The sequence below is a fragment of the Sceloporus occidentalis genome, unplaced genomic scaffold (assembly GCF_023333645.1).
Source record: "Sceloporus occidentalis isolate IW3139 unplaced genomic scaffold, rSceOcc1.0.p SCAF_4, whole genome shotgun sequence".
Taxonomy (NCBI): domain Eukaryota; kingdom Metazoa; phylum Chordata; class Lepidosauria; order Squamata; family Phrynosomatidae; genus Sceloporus; species Sceloporus occidentalis.
In genome coordinates this window covers 67,253,204-67,273,375 of record NW_028316984.1, presented here as the reverse complement: position 1 = coordinate 67,273,375, position 20,172 = coordinate 67,253,204, and the positions used below count along the sequence as shown (strand labels likewise).

Here is a 20,172-nt window from a genome sequence, read left to right as displayed (position 1 = left end):
TTTGTTTTTTTGGACTGTGGTTCCCAGAATACCATCCTGTGTCACTTGGACCTTTTGCAGACCAGACTGGAAGAGTTTGTGGACCAAATTAGGTTCAGGTGGCATGGACACTTGCCTTCCCTGCTCTGTGCGCTATGCTCTCATGTAACTTGTCAGCTACTGCCATGCTCATTAGCAACTTATGTTACAAAACCAGACAGTCTGGTTGTATGGATCAGCTCAAGGGTTTTATGAGGGGAGTCTTGTTTTTTTAAGAGGTTATCAGTGTAAACAAAGAAATTAAGTGTGGGCAAATGTTCCATCCCTGCTGATCTACATTCTGACCCTTAAGCTCTGAGTTACCAAATTGTCACAGGCTGCATTTAGTGATTTCAGATTGATTCTTAGAGCTGGCCTTGAGTTCTAAAACTAAAGGCTATGAGCAATAATGGACTGTAATCCTTTTCACTGAGTTATTTACACTTGTCTGTTTAAGTCAGTAACAAGCAGGCAGAAGCTGGTGATGCAGAAAAGATATTGATCATGAAGTAGCTGGCAATTTGACACAGTATTTTAGATACTTAGTATTGATTACTTTTAGTGGTAGTCTCCCATAGTAATGCAATAATGGTGCTGTTGGTTGCTATTTATTTGTTATGAAATGAACTAACTGGATGGGGTAACGGATATAGAAATTACATTAATTTCTAATATAGTGCTGTTTGACAGAACGAGAAAGGACTGACATTTAGGGGACATTCAAAGTGGCCAAAAGTGTCAAGAACATGGTGATTGCAATTGCTGTATGTACTACTTTTCTTAACCTTTTTGAAGATCTAAATACCATTCTGGTATTTATAGGGTTCTTTTAGCTTATTCTCATCCATCACTTTTTTGATCCTTACATCCTGCCCCCACCACCCAGCAGCCACCAATCTCCTATCTAGAATAAATATAGAAAGCCACCTCTCTCTCTCTCTCTCTCTCTCCCTCTCCCTCTCAATGTTGTTTTCTTGTAAGTCTCTCCAGTGCTCATTGGCCCAGCAGGAGTCCATGCAGCATTTAAAAAAAAAAAGGCAATAGAACAATTTTGTTATTGTAGTTGTGTGAGGAAGTAAACTGAGAAACCTGTACCATATGTGAGCAGAGCCTCCGTGCAAAACAGGTGTTAGCATGGATCCACCTTCCTTCCCTCATACAGCTGCTCTTTGGCCTTCTAAATGCCCTTTTTTGTCTTTCTATTCTGTCAACATTACATGCCAGTCTTTGAGAGGAGAGCACCTGTCTTGTTTTGCTTCTGCTAGAAAACTTTATGTACATGAATGGTGCTATATAAATAACATATGATCACAATTTACCACCAGGTGGCTTCCAGTTCCACAGGGTAGACTTCATATGTCTGTGCCTTGGGAAAAATAAGTCATTCCTCTTTAAAATTCATAGGCACATCAACTTCCTAGGATAACAATGTTAAGTAGGAAAGTGTCCACTGAAAAATTCCAGCATTAGATCATCGTCAGGGCAATTTATTTGTTCCAGCCCAACTGTGCAAGCTGGTTTTGTATAGTACACACAACACCAGTCTACTGTTTCAATATTTTGGATGAAGTATGAAAGCACCATAACTTCCTTTAGAATCTCAGATGTCATTCTCTGGCAACTGTAGCAAAAATTGTTGAAAGAGAGATTCAAGATAAATGAAAAAGAGTAACCCTGCTGCTGAATATAACCGAATGTTATTTCATTTTGGTCCCATACAGACAGGCCAAAATAAAGCTGCTTTGGGTCACTTTGGAAGTATGCTGCTTAAATCGTGCATGCGTCCTAAGAGTCCGGAAGCCACGCCAAAGCCACAATCCAGTTCTAAGGACTGGATCACAGCTTGGCGCAGCTTCCAAACTCTTAGGATGTATTTAAACAGCATACCTCCAAAGTGACCCGAAGCAGCTTTATTTTGGCAGTCTGTATGGGGCCTTTATTTTATTTCTCTCCACTCAGGATCAGTGAAATATAAGGACAACTTGCTTCTTTTTGTTTCCACTTAATGGCGATGAATTTCTTTCCTCTGAAGGGTGGCAATTGCTATTTTAAAAGCTAGATAGACCAAGGGAGGGAAAGGGGATTCTTTAAAAGCAGTTTCATTAATCATGATTGGAACAGAGGTGTGGGTTGCAGGAAGGATTATATTGAGACAGTTGAACCAAATTTATTAGGTTTCAAAGCCTTGCAGATCATGAACAACATTTGATCACACATTAAAGGTTGCATCTATTGGTGATGTGGATTCATCTGTTTCTATATAGACAAAACATGAAACAAAAAGAAGCATTATTTTCCAACCACATAAAATGATTCCAGGAGATGCAGGCAAATATGTCTAAGCGTAAATACGCAACTTGGGAGCTTATATGCAGAAATAAATTGTCTTCTTCCCTATTAAACAACAAATGACATATGGCAAGCAAGCCACATGTGGTGCCTAAGGCTCTGTTATGTGACCCACAGGTACTTATTAAAATGTTAAAGGGTCTCAGTTTCAATTAAAATCACAAAATAAGTTTCTAGGCCTCAGAGGTATGAAGAGGTACTTGATGGAATGGCAAAGTGTTACACAGCTGGCATCAAGGAAGCAAATAAAAAGAAGCCCCTTTATTGATTTTCAGCTCCCATGAGTTCTGCATCCATATATTAATATTCTCCAGAAGCCAAATTACACCCCACCCAAATGCAACAGTTTAAGCACAGAAACAGGTTTAAAATATAAAAATGAAAGCTACATCAGGAAAGATGTGGTATTTTGCATATTTTTAGAAGGCCCTGGCAGCCATTCTTGCTGGTTTTGACTTTCTACCTATATTAACTCCTAATATGCACCTGTAATGTCATCCTTTGATGTTGAAAATAAATTTGGTGTATCTCAAGGAATAAAAATTCACTTGATTCTGGGCCTCATCCCACACCCTAAAATTCCAGCTGTGATATCCTTTTTGAAATTGTTGTTTTTTAAAGAGAGAAATGAAGTTTATGTGCTTGTTTCTGTAAAAAAAAAAAAAAAAGAATTATTTTATTGTGCTGTTTCAACCAACATCTGCAAAATGGACTGCCTTCTCATATATAATCTAGTCATTTTGGTAAAAATTGTATCTTTAATTCCAAATCATAGAGCTGGAAGATCAATGATCAATTATATGATCAATTATATATTGTATGATCACAGAGTAGGGTGCTCTGGTGGCGCAGTGGTTAAATGCCTGTACTATAGCCACAAATACAGGTAAAATGGCTGTACTGCTGTACCTACTTTCACTGTAGTTGGTTTCACTGCCAAAAGTGCTTCCATCTAGTTCAGATTAAATTTCTAGTTGTTCACTCTTCCACCACCACCACCACCACCACCCCCCCCCCAGTTTCAGTTTCAGGAATTCGGCAGTCCCGCTAGGTATTGAATAAATAAATAGAAATACAAAGTAGAGTTGGGCATTATCCATAAACCAATGCCACATCAGCAAAACCTCTGAATGACCTCCTCCAGTAGTGTCATGTAGAAAAAGTTTTAAAAGTTAAAAATGTTAAAAAGTTATTTTTCAGTGTGTCTTTTAAGATTTCTTTCTTTCCTTCTTCCAGGTCCTTGGCTGGATCCGGAATGGAGAATCGATGCTCAACGCCAGTCTTGTCAATGCAAGCTCCTTGTCAGAAGCTGAGCAGCTCCAGAGAGAGCATGAGCAATTCCAGCTAGCCATAGAGGTAACATATGGGCATATCTGCATTTCCTTTCCTCTCATAAATGGGCAAAGATGAGGCCATCTGACTGGGCATAATCTGAATGGTGATCAAAAGGAAAAGAAACAAAATTATCAGGGAATTGCCTTGCTTACATTATAGCAGCAAAGGAAGACTAGTTCTGGAGGAAGTCATTTTCTGCACACTATAAACTCTTCTATCACTGAACCTCCTAATTCCTTACAAAACCTTAATATTGATGAAAATGCTGCTCATTCTTTTCATTATTCTTTTGATTCCTTCCCTTCCCTTCCTCTTGGAGCCTTCATGGTTTCCCAGCACTTCAGAACAGGGTTTTGTAGTGCATCAGAAGTTGCTACTCTGTCAGTGGAAATCCAGCACTAGATCCTGCCCAGTGTTTTTATGCTTCGAAAGACAACACTACTGGTAGTAGCCTTTGATTTGCTTCCAGGCTTGGTTTTACTGGCTAGCAATAAATAAATGGAAATCACTTTCTTCTTTTCCCAGCTCCTGAAAAGAAAAAGAAAAATACTGTTAAGTTGTCTTGCACTAGATTGAAAGACAAGAGATTAGAATAGCCAATTATGTGAATCCAAAATTTATACACTGAACATGAATGAACCATATCATTTTTCCAGCATCAAATATGAGTTCCATAAACTGGGCTGCTCTACTACCAGCATTTGTGTTGGTAATAGAAAACAGATTGCTTTTTCCTTCAACTGCAAAAGGGTTGAAAATCAATATTGTTTACATTCTTGGTATCTTGGGCAGTTTTCTGAAATGACATGGTGGTCAAATAGTTATTTATACTGGTAAACAGAAGAAAACATTTTCTGTTTTGTTTACATTATTTTTCCTGTTGTTATTACCCTTTATTAGATGCATCAATAAACTTTAAAGATATAAGATATAATGCATACTATTTAATAAAAAATAACTTGAGGAATGCAATTAAAGAGATTTTTGAACTTCAAAAGTGTCTGAACCTTCCCATTCTTCCCCAAATTTATTCAGTTTTATTTTTCACTTCTGAGTACTTATACAGTGTGCTTGCTCAAAATGGCTAATTCCCAAAGTTTGATCAAACATTTCCTCAGCTAATAGAAGTCTTTGCATTTCCAATAACCTGGAATTTTCAGCAACTTGATTAAATTGCTCCTCTAGGGGCTATAGATACTGAAGGGGAAAAGAGGTAGGGGGAATGAGCAACTGCAACCACTTATGTTAGGTTGAAATGGCTACAACATTTTACTGGTTACTATTTCTGCAGAATTTGGCACTGCATAGGGCTTGGATCTAATCATCAGTCCACTACCCTGCTGACCAGTTCCCCTCCTAACTTGCTTGCTGAAATTGGTTTATCAAACTTCAGGACTTAGCCATTTGGGGTGTAGAAGTTGAAGGTTGCACTGCAATGAGAATGGCTGAGAGTGAGCCTGGCTTGTCAGACACTGTGTTGAAACATTGTCAAAACATCTCACCCCCAGATCTTTTATGGAAACCCCTTTTGACAAATAATAAGCCTGCCCACTCCGACAGAAATGGATCCAGTCTAGTGGCAACCACACCATAAGAGTAGGATGACCTTAGTGCCAGATCTTGGTGCCAAATCTATGTAATCTGCAGCCAACCCAGGATTTCATTTTTATTGCAGCCATGTAGCACATAGTTCATCCAGGAGTGGGTCAAATCCATTCCTTGCCCTACTACCTCTTCTCCTGAAAGTGAGATAGGGCATATTTTATGCTGCTATGAACTCATGGGATCTCATACGGTGAGAAGGAGATGTTAAAGGGAAAAAACCCCAGCATACATTTCTACATCTGCTGCATGACCTTCTTGTTGTGTGGTGACTCGTGATAGATGACCCATACGACAGCTTGAACCTGACCCATATATCCCTAAATTCCTCTCTGCCAATAAAAACTGCTATCAAGATGGTGAACACCTCAAGGAAATTTATGCCCTAGCTCTGTCCATCTCTACCTACTGTTCTGGTGCACCATCAGCCTTGGAAATAAATTCCAAATCCAAAGGTCCCTAATGAATCGGCCTGTTACACAGCTGGAAGCAAGTGCCATATTTGTAATATCTCTCTGTCCGTCCATCTGCTATATTTATATCCAGCTTTTCCAACAAGTTGGTCAAACAGAACAGATAGCTGCTCTTCCCTGTGCCATTTCATCCTCAGAACAACTCTGTAAGGAAATAAGGCTGAGAGATAATAACTGGCCCAGTAGGCTCTTAGCTGAGTGGAGATCTGTATCGGAGTCCATTTCTGGCTCTGCTACATGAGCCCAGATACTTCTTAAAAGGACTAGTAGCTATTTTGTGCAGACAGACTTGACCTTTGTGTGGACTAGGTTATCTTTTAAATATTTCAACTATATTTACTTCAAAGTTTAGTGGTTTTCTTTCTTTTCTTTTCTTTTCTTTTCTTTTCTTCCTATGGATGCAGCTGGAAATACTAGATTCTAGTAACTAGAATTTCCAGTTGAATGTAGTGGTCACAATGACATGATACTAAAACTGTGGGGGAGGGGGGTTGTTGCAGTTCTAGTGCAACAATTTGCAATGTGAAGTTGCAGTCTGTGTTGGCTAGAACATATATCCAATTTCAAAATGACTCTCTTTTATTTTCTGTCTAATATAAATATTAAAGCCTTTGGGACAAACTGATTTTACCTAGCCTGGAAATTCCTAGCAATTGGAAAATTGCAGCTATTTTATGTTCTCATCTTGATATGTGCTCAGTTTTAATATGTCTATGCCTAGAAATTTTATTGATTTATTTTTTGTAGTATATTTCAAACAAAAATGCACTAAACTGCTTATTAACAGTTAGCCTGGGAGCTTCTTTTCGCATTGTTGACATTGCAGTGCACTTCTCCTTCAAAAACAATGATAAATTGTTTCAATGTATAGTCATTTTTTAACAGAGGTATTGGTCACTTCCTAGTAGGCTCCTAACAACATTTGGTGTGTGTTTGACATATTATGGCAAATTTAAAGAGTGTTAAAACTTGTCATCCAGTGGAGGAGATTTTGCATCATTCAGCTACATATTGACTAGATTAACCAGACCTCCCTCTCGAGCAGGACACACGTTTCCTGTTAGCGCAGGTTGCTGCATGCAGAGATGCTTGTTCTAGGTATTAACTAAAAACTTCACTTGTTGTGCCAATGGGAGAGAACAAGTTTGTTCAGTGAGTGGAAGATTAAATTAAATATTGGTGGTCTTTAAAGTCTCAGCATGTCTCTAGTGTCTGCAAAAAATAGGGAAGCAAAGAAGAGCTAGTCATCATATTGTCCCTTTCTTTCCAAATCCAATTAATTAATTAATTAATTTTGCCTGCCCTTTCCACTGGATCAAGTCAGGTCACAACATATAAACAATAACAATAAAATACATATAAATATAAAACCACAAAATTATAATCCCCTACCCCTCCCTACCTCCCTCCCTCCCAATCTTATAACAGGATTAAACAGTGAACCAATATAAAATCAGATTAAAAATTGAATGCAATAAAGAGACCATCAAACTAGAGGTGGGGCATTTTCCATGGAGGAGGACAGCTGTTCATATTAATGTCAGTGGGGTGGAAGGTCAGTCTGGAAAGGCCTGTCGGAAGAGATCCGTCTTGACAGCCTTTTTGAAGGCATCAAGAGTAGTGATATGACGGATCTCCTTTGGCAGGCCATTCCAGAGTTTAGGAGCGGCAGATGAAAAGGCCCTCTGGGTAACCGCAGCCAATCTGATCTTCTTAGGCTGCAGCAGATTTATACCAGAGGACCTAAGTGTGTGGGGTGGATTATATGAAAGAAGGTGCTCCCTCAAGTGAGCTGGACCTAAGCCATGTAGGGCTTTAAAAGTTATAACCAACACCTTATACTGCACCCGGAAACTAATTGGCAGCCAGTGTAAAGATTTTAAAATAAGTGTAATATGGTCAGCTCTAGATGTACCAGTGACCAATCTGGCTGCCATATTTTGTACTAATTGGAGTTTCTGAACTTGGTACAAGAGTAGCCCCAAATAGAGTGTATTGCACAAGTCGAGTTGAGATTAATGTTGGGGCAGAGAAACCCTTTGGGTTAGCTAGGTAGTAGCAACTAGTAACATTTGAATACTTTCATAATTTTTAACTTCATTATTATTTTTGGAAGGGTGTATTGCTCCTTTCAATGCATTGCAGTACACAACAGTATGTTAAAAGAAACTCTTTTGAACAAACCACATTTTCCTATTCTGATTCTTCAATTGAACATATTAATATTTTACCTTTCAGGTCTGTTGTTGGGGGTGGTGACCCAAACTTTTAAAAGTACTGAGTATGTTAAAAGTATTATGCAAATTATCATTAATGTCAACATCCCCTTTCCATTGAGCTTACTTGCATATTTTTTAGAAAAGTGGGAATTAAATATTGATAATATATAAATATTTAAAATAAGCAAGAAAATTTATCTGCAAAATGTTTTATGAAGAGAATCTGTTAGTTCTGGAACTCACTCTAAAATGTTTCATTCTTTCACATTTTCATGCTCACACCTCACATCATTATACCATTTGCCTGGCACATCTATACAAATCTCTCTTTCCTCCCCGCATACACAGTCCCTCTTTCATGCCACTTCCTTGCAGAAGACACACCAGAGTGCCCTCCAGGTACAGCAGAAGGCAGAGGTATTGCTGCAGGCTGGGCACTATGATGCTGACGCCATCAGAGAATGTGCAGAGAAGGTGGCATTGCACTGGCAGCAGCTGATGCTCAAGATGGAAGACAGGCTGAAGCTGGTTAATGCATCTGTTGCTTTTTATAAAACTTCAGAACAGGTGAGCAAAACAGTGCCTTATACTGTCATACTGTATTTATTTGTTTGTTTGTTTGTTTGTTTATTATTGTTCCCATAGAATATAGTCAGTTATTGTTCTCATAGTCAGTTATATGAGATAGCATCTATTACCACCTATTCACTGAAATGGGATGTAAACCAATGGCTGAAGCAGACAGCCTGTCTGTTTCAGGTCCAAGATTGTACAATTTTGTAAGGCCTGGGAGCACTTTTCCCCTTCCACCAATCTCAGAGGCTCAAGAGGCTCTTGATGAATGTGGAAGTGGCTAGATATTTACTTCTGATTTCATAAAAGCCTTTAAAAAAAAACCTGGTGTTGTGAGTTTTTGTCAAAAGGTGCAGAGATGGCGTACTAAAAGAAAAGTATCATATGTGGTGGAATTGCCGCACTGTGGAAAAGTGCTAGGGGAAAATCCACACAACAGTTACTGAGATCCTAAAAGTAGACTTTAAGATGGTAACAGAAGTTTACTTACTGAATATGATAAATAAGACAAATAAAAATGGAGAAAGAACATTGGATACAGCTACTTTATATGGTCAGGTCAGCAAGAATAACACTAGATTCTTGTTTTAGCAACAAAAGTATTTCCAAGAGGCTGTTCAGACCGGCAGTTTGGGCCGGCTTGGGAGTGGAATTGGGGTGTAGGGTCTCCACGATGCATGCCCTGGCTCCATCCCAGGCAGCATGACACTGTGCAATGCACCACACAGGGCGTGGCATCACAGTGCTGCTCTGGTGCTGCATACAAACGAAGGAGTGCTGCAAAGCCACAGCTATTGCACCAAAGAGAGAAAACCACGCAATGAATTCACCACGAGCAACAGCCCAGGAAGTCCATCTTGCACCCTATCAAAACTGAGTAAATGCTTTATGAATTCCCTTTAATATAGTTCATGATAATACTATTTTTGATATGGTGTCATCAAGAAGCAAATTAAGAGTGATGTCCTCAATCTAAAACCTGACTGGATAAATGGCATCTCAGAGTGCCATTCCTGCCATTACTAAGGTCATGAAGCATGAGTTAGCAGTAGAAGCAGGACTACAGTCACAACAACAATAAAAAAGTGAGCAATGGAGATTTGTGACACATCATACAGTGGAACCTTGCCTTATGCTGAGATCCATTCCGGACCCCCCCCCCCCAACGTAAGGCAAATCCCGCATAAGCTCAAGCTTGCGGCGGCAAAGCGCCCACCATTCATTTGATGGCAATGTGACTTGCGCATAAACAGGAGACCAAGTATGGTGTTCCCATGTATGGAGCGGGTGCACTATCTGATTTGTATCTCACGTTTCTGCCAGAAAGATGCTCTTAATAGAAGTTTTGGCTCAGCCTTTTCCACTCTGCACACAGACAATGAATCTGTGAATGTTCCAAAGGTGTACTGTATTTGTACAGTAATTCAAATACAGGTGTACTGTATTTGTACCCAAATTCAGTCTTTTGGGAAACCACAGTAGGGTTTGTTGCAGTATTATTACTGAACCATTTTTACATAATTCCAACTCTATGATTCTATAATGGGGAAAGCCACCATTGGTCACCCAGGATTTTCCTATAATTTGGGCCTAAACAATTGAAAACTGTTTTCAAGCCATTTCCAGATCATTCATGCTGCAATCAAGCACACTTGAATACTACTTAACATTGTAGATCACAACAGCTTGTGTAGCTGAGCTATTTTATGCTGGTTTGTGTCTCAGGTTTGCAGTGTGTTGGAGAGCTTGGAACAGGAGTATCGAAGGGATGAAGACTGGTGTGGAGGCCGTGATAAGCTTGGACCAGCATCTGAAATAGATCATGTTATCCCCTTAATCAGCAAACATCTGGAACAAAAGGAAGCCTTTCTCAAGGTCTGCCCTATTTCTCTCAATATTTAGTAGTTTTTACTTTGGGGTAACTATGAAAGTAGCTGGGCAGTAATCTTGGTAGTCATCCTGGGTGGGAATTGGTCTAGACAAAATGCAGATTATGAACTGTATGCCTTCATATCCATGTAGATTCTACGGTGTAAGACAAAGGTGTATCTGCATATTGTTTTATAGAAGTGAAAACCAGCACAGCATACACATTATGTACAGTGGTCCATTCTTTCTGTAATGGTTTCATGAAGGGACAGCCTAAAGTCACTCCACATCACCCCAAGAATAGGGTTTCCCAGGGTTTTCTTTATTCCAAAAAAGCAAAAATGGGCACCACTTTGCAATATTGTTATATGTATGGGTGCTTCTCCATTTGCAGCATCTCCTTCCCTTTCATTCACAACTTTTGCTTTTTCAGGTCATAGAAGTGACTAGATCTTTCACAAATTGTACTCCTCACATGAATATAGCTTACTCACATGAACAACACTTTAGTGCATTGGCTTCTGATGTGTCACCAGGACTAAGCATTACTAAATAACTTTTCTTCCCCCAACCCCCCCCCAAAAAAAAAAAACTAGATGTAGTTGTCAGACTGTGCTGTGCAAAGGCTTTCTGCCATAATGGAGAACAGTCAAGCATGAGTAAAGATGGCTTTGGACAGACCTTTACAGCTGTTGGTTTCTAGGTAGTTTTATGTTTGCTTCTGTAACTCCTGGGTGGGAGGAAGAGATTGAGATGGAGAAGGTAAACTGCCACGTTGGAGGGACAACTGAAGTTTCCTGTTTTCTCCTAATCTAATTAAGGGTATATTTGAGTAGAGCGTAAAGCCCCCAACTCATACTATGCCCTTTCCTTCCCTGCTTTCCTTCCTCTCAGCTCTCACTCAGTAATTGCAGCAAAAGGAAGAGATTGTGGCTCAGGAAGATGCTTTGCATGTATGTAAGAACAAGATTTGTTCCCTGGCACTTCCATATAAAAGAACTTCAAGACTGGGAGGGATCTCTGCCTTTGTCTTGTCAAAACTGATGCCAGTAGTTTTAAAGAGTATTATTCTATTTGGACTATTAGTCTAATTAGAATAAAGCAATTCATTGTCGTTGTATATTAAATAGCAAACAAATTGCAACAGGAAGAAGCAGGCTTTTGTTTGCTGTCCCCTCCTTAGCTCCACACCTCAGCTGATCATAGTTCACATACATCTTCAAGGAATTCTTAATTCATTCATTTTTCAAAGTGACAACATACACATGGTGTAACAGTATAATTCTAAAGGAACAGTCTTCAGAAGAAATCAACTGGCATCTGCCAGAATAAAAATTTAAATGTATTATCCTTTGTTGGGCTCTTACACTGTTGCTTTTCTGCTAGAATCATCTAGGGTTTTTTTCCCCATGTAGCATATCCTATTATATCATGCCATCCCCAAGATGATGGATGTGTGTGATTGCACTCTGAGATTCTCTTAGTGTTTTGTCATGCACATCAGCATTTTTCAGAGGTCAAATGAGAAAAGAAGCTCATGTCACAGTTCAGTAGATTCCTTGATGTTTTATTTTCTTACTCACTTGTCAAAAGGGTAACTGTTGTGTTTGGGGGGGCATGGGTGTTGTTTGCTGCCTACAGGCCTGCACACTAGCACGAAGGAATGCAGAAGTGTTTCTCAAGTACATTCACCGAAACAACGTCAGCATGCCAGGGGTAGTGAGCCATACAAGGGGACCTGAGCAACAAGTCAAAGGTCAGTGTTCTTCAAGAGAAGTGTTAATGGAATGGTAGCTGAGCATTAGAAATACACTGTGCACTCACTGCCTCTGCTTGTGCTCACCACAGAAGTTTTCTTACACCAGAGGAAATATAGTTCATATTTGCCACTTGTGATCATGACAAATGTTGTACCTTCCATTTCTCACACTTAAGGAGAATAAGATTAGGAAATGATTGATACAATGGTATTGCATGTTATCATTTTTCTTCCTCCTTTTGTTGTTGTTGTTGTGTGCCTCCAAGTCTTTCCCAACTTATAGCGACCCTAAGGTGAGCCTATCATGGGGTTTTCTTGGCAAAATTTGTTCAGAGCAGGTTTGCCATTGCTTTCTCCTGAGGCTGAGAGACTATGACTTGCCCAAGGTTACCCAATGGGTTTCTTACTGGCTCAGAAATGCAAACTGTGGATCTATAGAAATATCTAGCACAGAAATTATAAATATGCTCACTTTTGTAGTAGGATATCTTCCATATTCTATAGATAATTACTATCATATTAATAGGTACAGAATATCTTTGAGGCAGATGTTACTGAGATTCTTCCTCTGATAAATCATAAAACCTATCTTTCATGCTTTCAGTCATTAAAGAGCTCCAATAGTATAATCTATTGTTAATTACAATTAAAAATGCCTTGCAAATAAGCTTTGTTAACACAAGGCTTATGGTTTGTCAGAAAGTCAGCTGCCTTCAGTAGTATAGTTAATATGTCTAGAAAAACTCAATGTGTATCAGACTATGGCTTTTTTGGTGATGGTAAGATCAAGACCCTGTGAGCTGCAGGGCTAGAAAACATAGACAAAATAGGATACTGTGGGTGGGGAAAACATCTTATGTATAGCCCATCCCTAGGTCAACTAATCAAGGGAGAGAAAAAGCAAGGTGAGATACAAAACCAAGTTGTGGGTTACACTGACAGCAGGCTGAAAAACAGACAGCTTTCATTGCGTTTTTATAGATTTAATTGCTTAGACTGACAAACTGGGGATATTGGATCTTACAGTCACTCAGCTTTCTACTTCATATCTCAGTTCCTTGTCTTTAGCACTGGAAGAAATAAGTGGAGTTTTACATATGGCCATGGGGAAACAGACCACTACCTTTTCTCTAAAAACTGAGGGTCAAACTTGCTGACCTAGTGTTGTTTTTAAAGAAGCCATCTCTCAAGTGGTGAAAAACTTCAGCTTGTCATAGCACATTATTGTGGGCCCTTTGTATCTGCTGGAGTTTTGTATCCCCCCAATGGATAACAAAATCCATGGATGCTCAAATAAATACAGTGGCATAGTGAAATGTTGTCCCTTATTTAAAATGGCAAAATCAAGGTTTCCTATTTGGAATTTATATATTTTTGAATGTTTTCAAGCCAGGGAAGCTTGAATCTGTTGAGAAAGAAATCCGTGGATACAGAGTATTTTCCTCAACTATATATTTTACATTTAGTATGCTTTCTTGTATCATTAAAAGATAAACAAGATAAATTTGCAAGTTTGACTGCTAAGGTGCATATCTCTGAGGAAATCCTACTGAGGGAGGAAAATGGGTTAATTAACAGAAATACAGATTCCCCTTAACGTCTCATTTTATCCTGAGAGATGGAAATTTATATTTCCCAATAGAACACTTATTATTATTTACAGCTGCATGCTGATATGCACCTAATTTGGTTTTATGAATGCATGTGCTTTGTATTACCTTGCTCTGGTAGGTTCAAGATCGTTCACTGACTGGATAGGACAGCACTTTACACTTTGCCACTTACTAAGTGGTAACCTTGTGGTCATTAGTAATAACAGAGAGATAAGGAAGAAAAATGTGGTTGTTTTATTCAGCTCAGAGAAAGCAATCTTATTGTACAGTTTCAAAGAAACATGTGCTCATTCCTTCCCGTTTGCAAGCAAGAGTGGAGGAGAAATAATTTCATCTGATTCAGAAATCATTTCTGGTATTTGACACCAATGAACTACTACTGTAATTAAGCACTAAGAAGGAAAGATAGGGAGGAAAATTGTGGTACAGCATCCATGACTCAGCTACACTGTACTGCAGTGAATAGCTTTTTTTTTTCTGATTAAGTGTGGAGGGAAGATGACTGTATCCACTCCAGAAACTGGGGAAATTGAGGAAAGTATAAATCGTGCTTCAGTATCAACCTTCGTTTTTCAAGAGGAGCCAATATTGTAATTCACAATGTGATTCCTTTTCTCAGAATTCAGTTTACTCTCTTTCTAAGTCATTTTGACATAGTAACCCATATGACAATTTTTAGGCTTGTCTTTTTTGTATGATCAAAAGAGCATGAGCTGCTTGGGTGATAATATATCTTGGGAGAGTCTGGGATAATGCTTCAGTTGCTCTCTTTTGTGACCACAGTCCAACAGTTCCTAATTTGTTTCAGTTTTGTAGAAAAGTAACAGTTGACTGACAATGCAATGTAGTAATGACTAAGTAGTTTGGTTTGGGGTCTCCAAATATTGGGATACTTGCTTGCACTAAAAAATGAGAAATGCCCGAGACTGATATAAATCCATGCTTTAAATAATCTGTATTTCTTTCACTAATATTGCTTAGGAACTTTGTCTGAACGGTCACTTCTGTTGTACATGTGTATCAATGGGAAATAAGTACAGGGGTGAAGGGATAGTGAATGAAACATGTTACATTGTCATTTTAAGAAATGAAAATATGTCCACAAGGCAGGACTGGTTTTAACATGAGTGGAGATGACTGAGCAGAAAACAAGCATATGTATAAAAACCCAGATTTTGGTTTTCCTTTTAGAAGCCACATGGAATTTTGTTTTATTACAACCTACAGTGTTGATATAAACTAGTTTTTTTAAAATAATTACTAAAATATCATGTGTTCACCCTGCACTGTATCTCAAAAGATCTTGTTGGAACATTTAATTTGTGGTTCTGTAAATGCTTAGGGCTAGGTATTGCAAAACAAATACTTCTTTGTGAGTTTTCTATCACACCACCACTTCTCTGCAGGAAATAATGTGGATTAATTATTCTGAAAAATATATTTTCAGACATTATATTAATTTGGAGAAACATTCTGGTGTCTTAAAGCTGTATGTAACACAATCAAATGTGAAAGATGAATCTGAATTCTTCTGAATCAGAACCCTATGGCAGAATCCCCAAAGAGCTGTTGTCAGAGCTCAATATGTGTGCCACCAAAGCTAATAACATGGTTTAATAAATACTATATAAGTGAATAGGCAAATGTACGAAGTGTGATGTACCATAGATATTTATGGAATTCTCTCCTTCTAGTCTCTGAACAGTAGCAAAGCAGTGATGCTGACAAAGTCACTGGAGAGAGGAGGAACCTTTAGCCTTGTCCCTCTCCCTATAACGCTGTCTGGTGTGTTGTAGTTTTCACACTGCCATTAGTAGTGCAGAAGCAGCAGTACAAATTAGGAAAGCATGAAACACAGGTTTATACGTCCCACGTGCAAGGTCCATAGGTTATGCACACTTGCTGTACAGGCATGCTTGGACCCTACACTGCAATATTTCCAGTGCAAAACTAAATCATTTGTCTTTATCCAGGCCTTCTAACGTGTGTGTTTTTAAAAATCAAAGGCTTTTCCTATTGTGTTATTGTTGTATTTTAAGTTGTGATTTAAAAAATTGTATACCACCTTCCAGTTCTGAGTAGCATGCATGACATTATAAAAACATTGTAAATAAAGAAATATAAACAGAAAAGTAGCTATTGATGATGCCCCAGCACAATGCATCTGATTTTACAAAATTAACATGGAATTGCTGGACAGTTAATCTTCTGCTGCTTGTATGATTTGCAGATTTTGTTGTTGTTGTTCTTAACTGTTGTCCTGCTGCTAAGCTTGAAAAAGCATTGTCTGAAGCATTAGATACTTGGTACCTAGGTAAGAGGGACATAGGTTTTTGGGTTGATTGATGTCTGTGTTTATTTAATGAGCTACTTCTGTTAGTGGCTGCCCACCCTCTACTGTCTTGCTTTTTAAAACCGGGTCTGAAATGCCTCAGCCCAGGAACTTCTAGTTCTGTGATATAGTAGCAGGATGAAATGATATCAGCTTAACTACTGTGTACCCTTGCTAAGCCACATATAGTAACATCTCTCCTCCTTTCTTCCACAGCCATTTTGAGTGAGCTTCTACAGAGAGAGAACCGTGTTCTTCACTTCTGGACCCTGAAGAAACGACGATTGGATCAGTGTCAGCAGTATGTGGTCTTTGAGCGCAGTGCTAAGCAGGTAGCTTAACAAAACTTTCATCCCCTCTTATTTTCATCTGTTAGATCTGATAACTAATAGAGCCTGTTTAATAATTGTATTTTGGGGAATATGCACTTTGCATTGTGCTATCCCATGTAAAATGTTTTGTATCTATCAAGAATGGAAAAGACTCTGAAAAGTTGATTTCAAGACCTGTCACTTGTTAAAACTATGTGGGCTAGATGAGCCATTAGTCTGAATAAATAGTGAGGTTGACAATTTGTAAACCAGAAATTAAACTTTACTTTTATCCATGCATATGCAGAAAGAGAGTCTGTTCTGGCTGCTTCTTCTCATACATGGTTCTTTCTTATGTCTCATGATCCTTAACCTTAGTTCTTATCTGCTGTAATACAAATCTGAAACCTTCCTCCTTTCAGCATATGTAGAAAAGGGTGAACAATAAAACCCAGAATGGAAAATGTTAAGTAGTCTAGCAATGGCAGCCTTCCTTATTGCATATGTATTATAGTGTTCTCTGTGTTGTATTCTGGCAACACTAGTAAATGCAAAATTATTTTCTCCCTGCAGTTGCAATAAACAGTAGCTATAGACAACAAATCACTGTGACAGGCTAGCAGAATTTCACAGTGTGACCTCAACAAAATCATCTGTGGCAGCACAGCCTTCATCTTTCCTAATTGAAAAGCCCATTTAGCTACCAATGTAGGCTGAGGAGCAAAATGAGCAAACAGGAAATTCTGATGTAATATTTTACCCATATTATTTATAGGTTTCTGTGATTGCCTGCTGCATTTAATTTTTGCACAATCAATCCACACTTATTCTAAAATGTCGCATTTGTGTTTGGGGACTTCCTGTTACATTATGTCCCTTAAATTTTCCTTTCCTTAGGGTTGGTTGTACTAGGCTATTGCAGTAAATCTTCGATCATGTGCTTTGGAAATGTCAATGAAAATGGATCACGTGTATACAACAAATCCATTTTGTTTTTGTTTATTGGATGGGTTTGTTTCCATTTGTAGGCCTTAGACTGGATTCAGGAAACAGGAGAGTATTACCTTTCTACTCACAACTCCACAGGAGAATCAGCAGAAGAAACACAGGAACTTTTGAAAGAATATGGAGAATTCAAAGTACCTGCCAAGGTGAACTGTACTTTTAGTTTTAAAAAAAGCTTCTCTCTGAGGTTTCAGTTAAGGAATTTGTAAAGGTATGCTTGATTCAGAAATCTGTGTTGAGATTATTTGCTCAACAACAAAATCTTCCTTGGGAAAGCATAAGTAGTCATACAACTACCTAGGTTTGCTGCCTTTTACTTGCTGTGGCAGTGGTGCAAACATTTTGTACAAAAACAGAGGGGGGGGGGAGAGTTGGGTTTCTTTTATACAGTCATAATTCATTGAATTTCTAATCAGCTACACTTTTGTCTGCATGTATCTTTTGTTTCTAAATAAATGTGAAAAAATAAAAATGTAATAGTCTTGAAATCAAATGCAGATCACCTAATTTCATAATGATTAGCTATTCTAAAAGAACTACAAAACCCCATATTTGTCTTCCCCTAGTTCATAAATTCCAGCATCTGCCTGTGTTTACACAATGCTCTGCAGCCTTCCTATCATCACCTTGTACATTGCTTATTTTAATCCAGTTGAAAATAGATTTAACTATTTTTAAAATTACAGTGGTGGGTTGCTATGATTGATTATTTTAGAGTTTTTAATTCAATTTTGTTTTGATATATTCTTGTTTTTAATGATATATTATACTTTATATAGTCACCCCTCCTAACTTGCAGATCTGAGATCCGCAACCTTGAATATCCATGGAAGGGTGACTTCCGCTATTTTCAATGGCGCTCACGCACGGGCCATACGCACAGGGGTGCCCCACTCAAGCCTATGGGGCTTGAGTATGTGTGAGCATCTGTTTTCGCCGGGGAGTCCAACTGCTTTAGAATCTGACTTGTCATGACATGGCCCTGAAAGGCAAACCGAAAAATATCTAAATTTAGAATATGTACATCAATATACCATTCCACAGACACACCCATCATTTTTTGTCAGTTTCCAGATCTTCATATGACATAGCCTCTTCCTCAGATACTTCTCATAAATTTATGAATATATGGATGGATAATTCCACATGAAGGGTACTGTTAGAGTCTGCTTAAACTGATTCTTTTCAAAAATTGCTCCAACAGCAAACCATTCTGTAAAATGTTACCTGTAGAAAAGTGGCAGTATGTTTCAGTGGGAAAATTCTGGTTTGTAAGTGAGGTGCTTTTTTTTTTACCATCTCCAATTTAGCTTATGGCCAACAGCTAGAGCAATATAGACATGTACTTAGTAAACTTCATTCTAGTCAAAAGTATTGTCACTTGCACAATACAGGGTACCTGACTTTTACTTGTCCACCACTACTGCCACCCGCCCCACTAAAGCTGCTTCTGTGAATTGGAAAAAGCCTCTAGAACTGTATAGGATATAGCTTGGAGTGTTCTAGTGGGTAGAGGTTAATCAGGGAAAATAGAAGCTACAGTGTGTAGTTATAAAACCTTTCCTCTAGCTGTATCAGGGATGGTTTATTTTATTTTTGTTTTCTGCTCTAATCTAAAATGTTTTTGAATTTGTTCATTCCCACTCTGACATTGACCAGGATCCCTATGAATACTTAAGCTGTTAATGTGTTTTTAGCTTTATAAAGTTATTTTTGTTGTTTTAATTCTTTTAAATTAGGTTACTTTCATTGTGCAGGTGTCAAGAACTGCTTTTTCTCCTCAGAGATCAGTAAACAAGTCTTCTATATTGCAAACAGTAAAACTTTATTTCAGAAAAAAAAATCCACATGCATTGGCATAATATTAACAATTGGCATAATATTAACACCCCAAAAGTTTGCGGGCTTCATCTTACTTTATATATTAATTAAAAATATTAACTCTCTCTACCATATTAGCCTAATTCATCAACACACACACCCTTACCATCTAGACCCCATCTCTAATATCTGTTTCCTGCAAGCAGACACTGAGAAAATTCCTTCCCAAGACATCTGTATGTTCCTGCCTTAGGCAACAACATCCCTTTGAACCACCACCAATTATTTACATTAGTATTTAATTAAATTAATTTGTATGCTGCCTTTCTTCCAGAAGGGACCCAAGGTGTCTCACAAATAAAAACATCTTTAAAAAATTACAATAAAATTATAACTGTCAAGATAATCTAAAAACAGTATCATATAGGCAAAGTATAAAAAAGTACTACCATCATTCTCATTATATCACAATATACTCTTCAGATTCATATATTTCTTCTATATATCTAAAACACTATAACACCTGACTGAACATAGCAATAATAATAGCAAGTCCATTTCTATACCGCTTATCAGTGTACTAGCACTCGATTTAAGTGGTTTACAATGTGTACGCCAATTGCCCCCAACAAGCTGGATACTCATTTTACCAACCTGTGAAGAGATGGAAGGCTGAATGGACCTTGGAGCCCTGTCTGGGATCACATTCACAACTTTGTGGCTGCAGTACTGGCCCTGCCGCCACCAAGGCTCCTCATAACATGCTCATACATAACAACAATACCCATCTTATGACAGAATATGCCAGATTCTGACAGTAGCACCCTGTGCAATCATGCTGGCCACATGATCGCAGAGTAGTCTCTGACAACGCTGGCTCTTTGGCTTAGTAA

At 38.3% G+C, this 20,172-nt stretch overlaps 1 protein-coding gene across 3 annotated transcripts in view; it reads left to right on the top strand.

Annotated features, from left to right (window-relative positions):
• KALRN (kalirin RhoGEF kinase) overlaps window positions 1-20,172 on the top strand; it is a 719,845-nt gene that overhangs the window by 493,202 nt on the left and 206,471 nt on the right. For 2 of the 3 annotated variants that reach the window (XM_089520231.1, XM_089520232.1), the window contains 6 exons: window positions 3,604-3,723; window positions 8,345-8,563; window positions 10,295-10,444; window positions 12,080-12,194; window positions 16,359-16,474; window positions 17,482-17,604. In XM_089520231.1, coding sequence (XP_089376357.1) covers window positions 3,604-3,723; window positions 8,345-8,563; window positions 10,295-10,444; window positions 12,080-12,194; window positions 16,359-16,474; window positions 17,482-17,604 — 843 coding nt within the window. The remainder of the gene's footprint in view (window positions 1-3,603; window positions 3,724-8,344; window positions 8,564-10,294; window positions 10,445-12,079; window positions 12,195-16,358; window positions 16,475-17,481; window positions 17,605-20,172) is intronic. The other variant, XM_089520233.1, reaches the window with a different exon arrangement.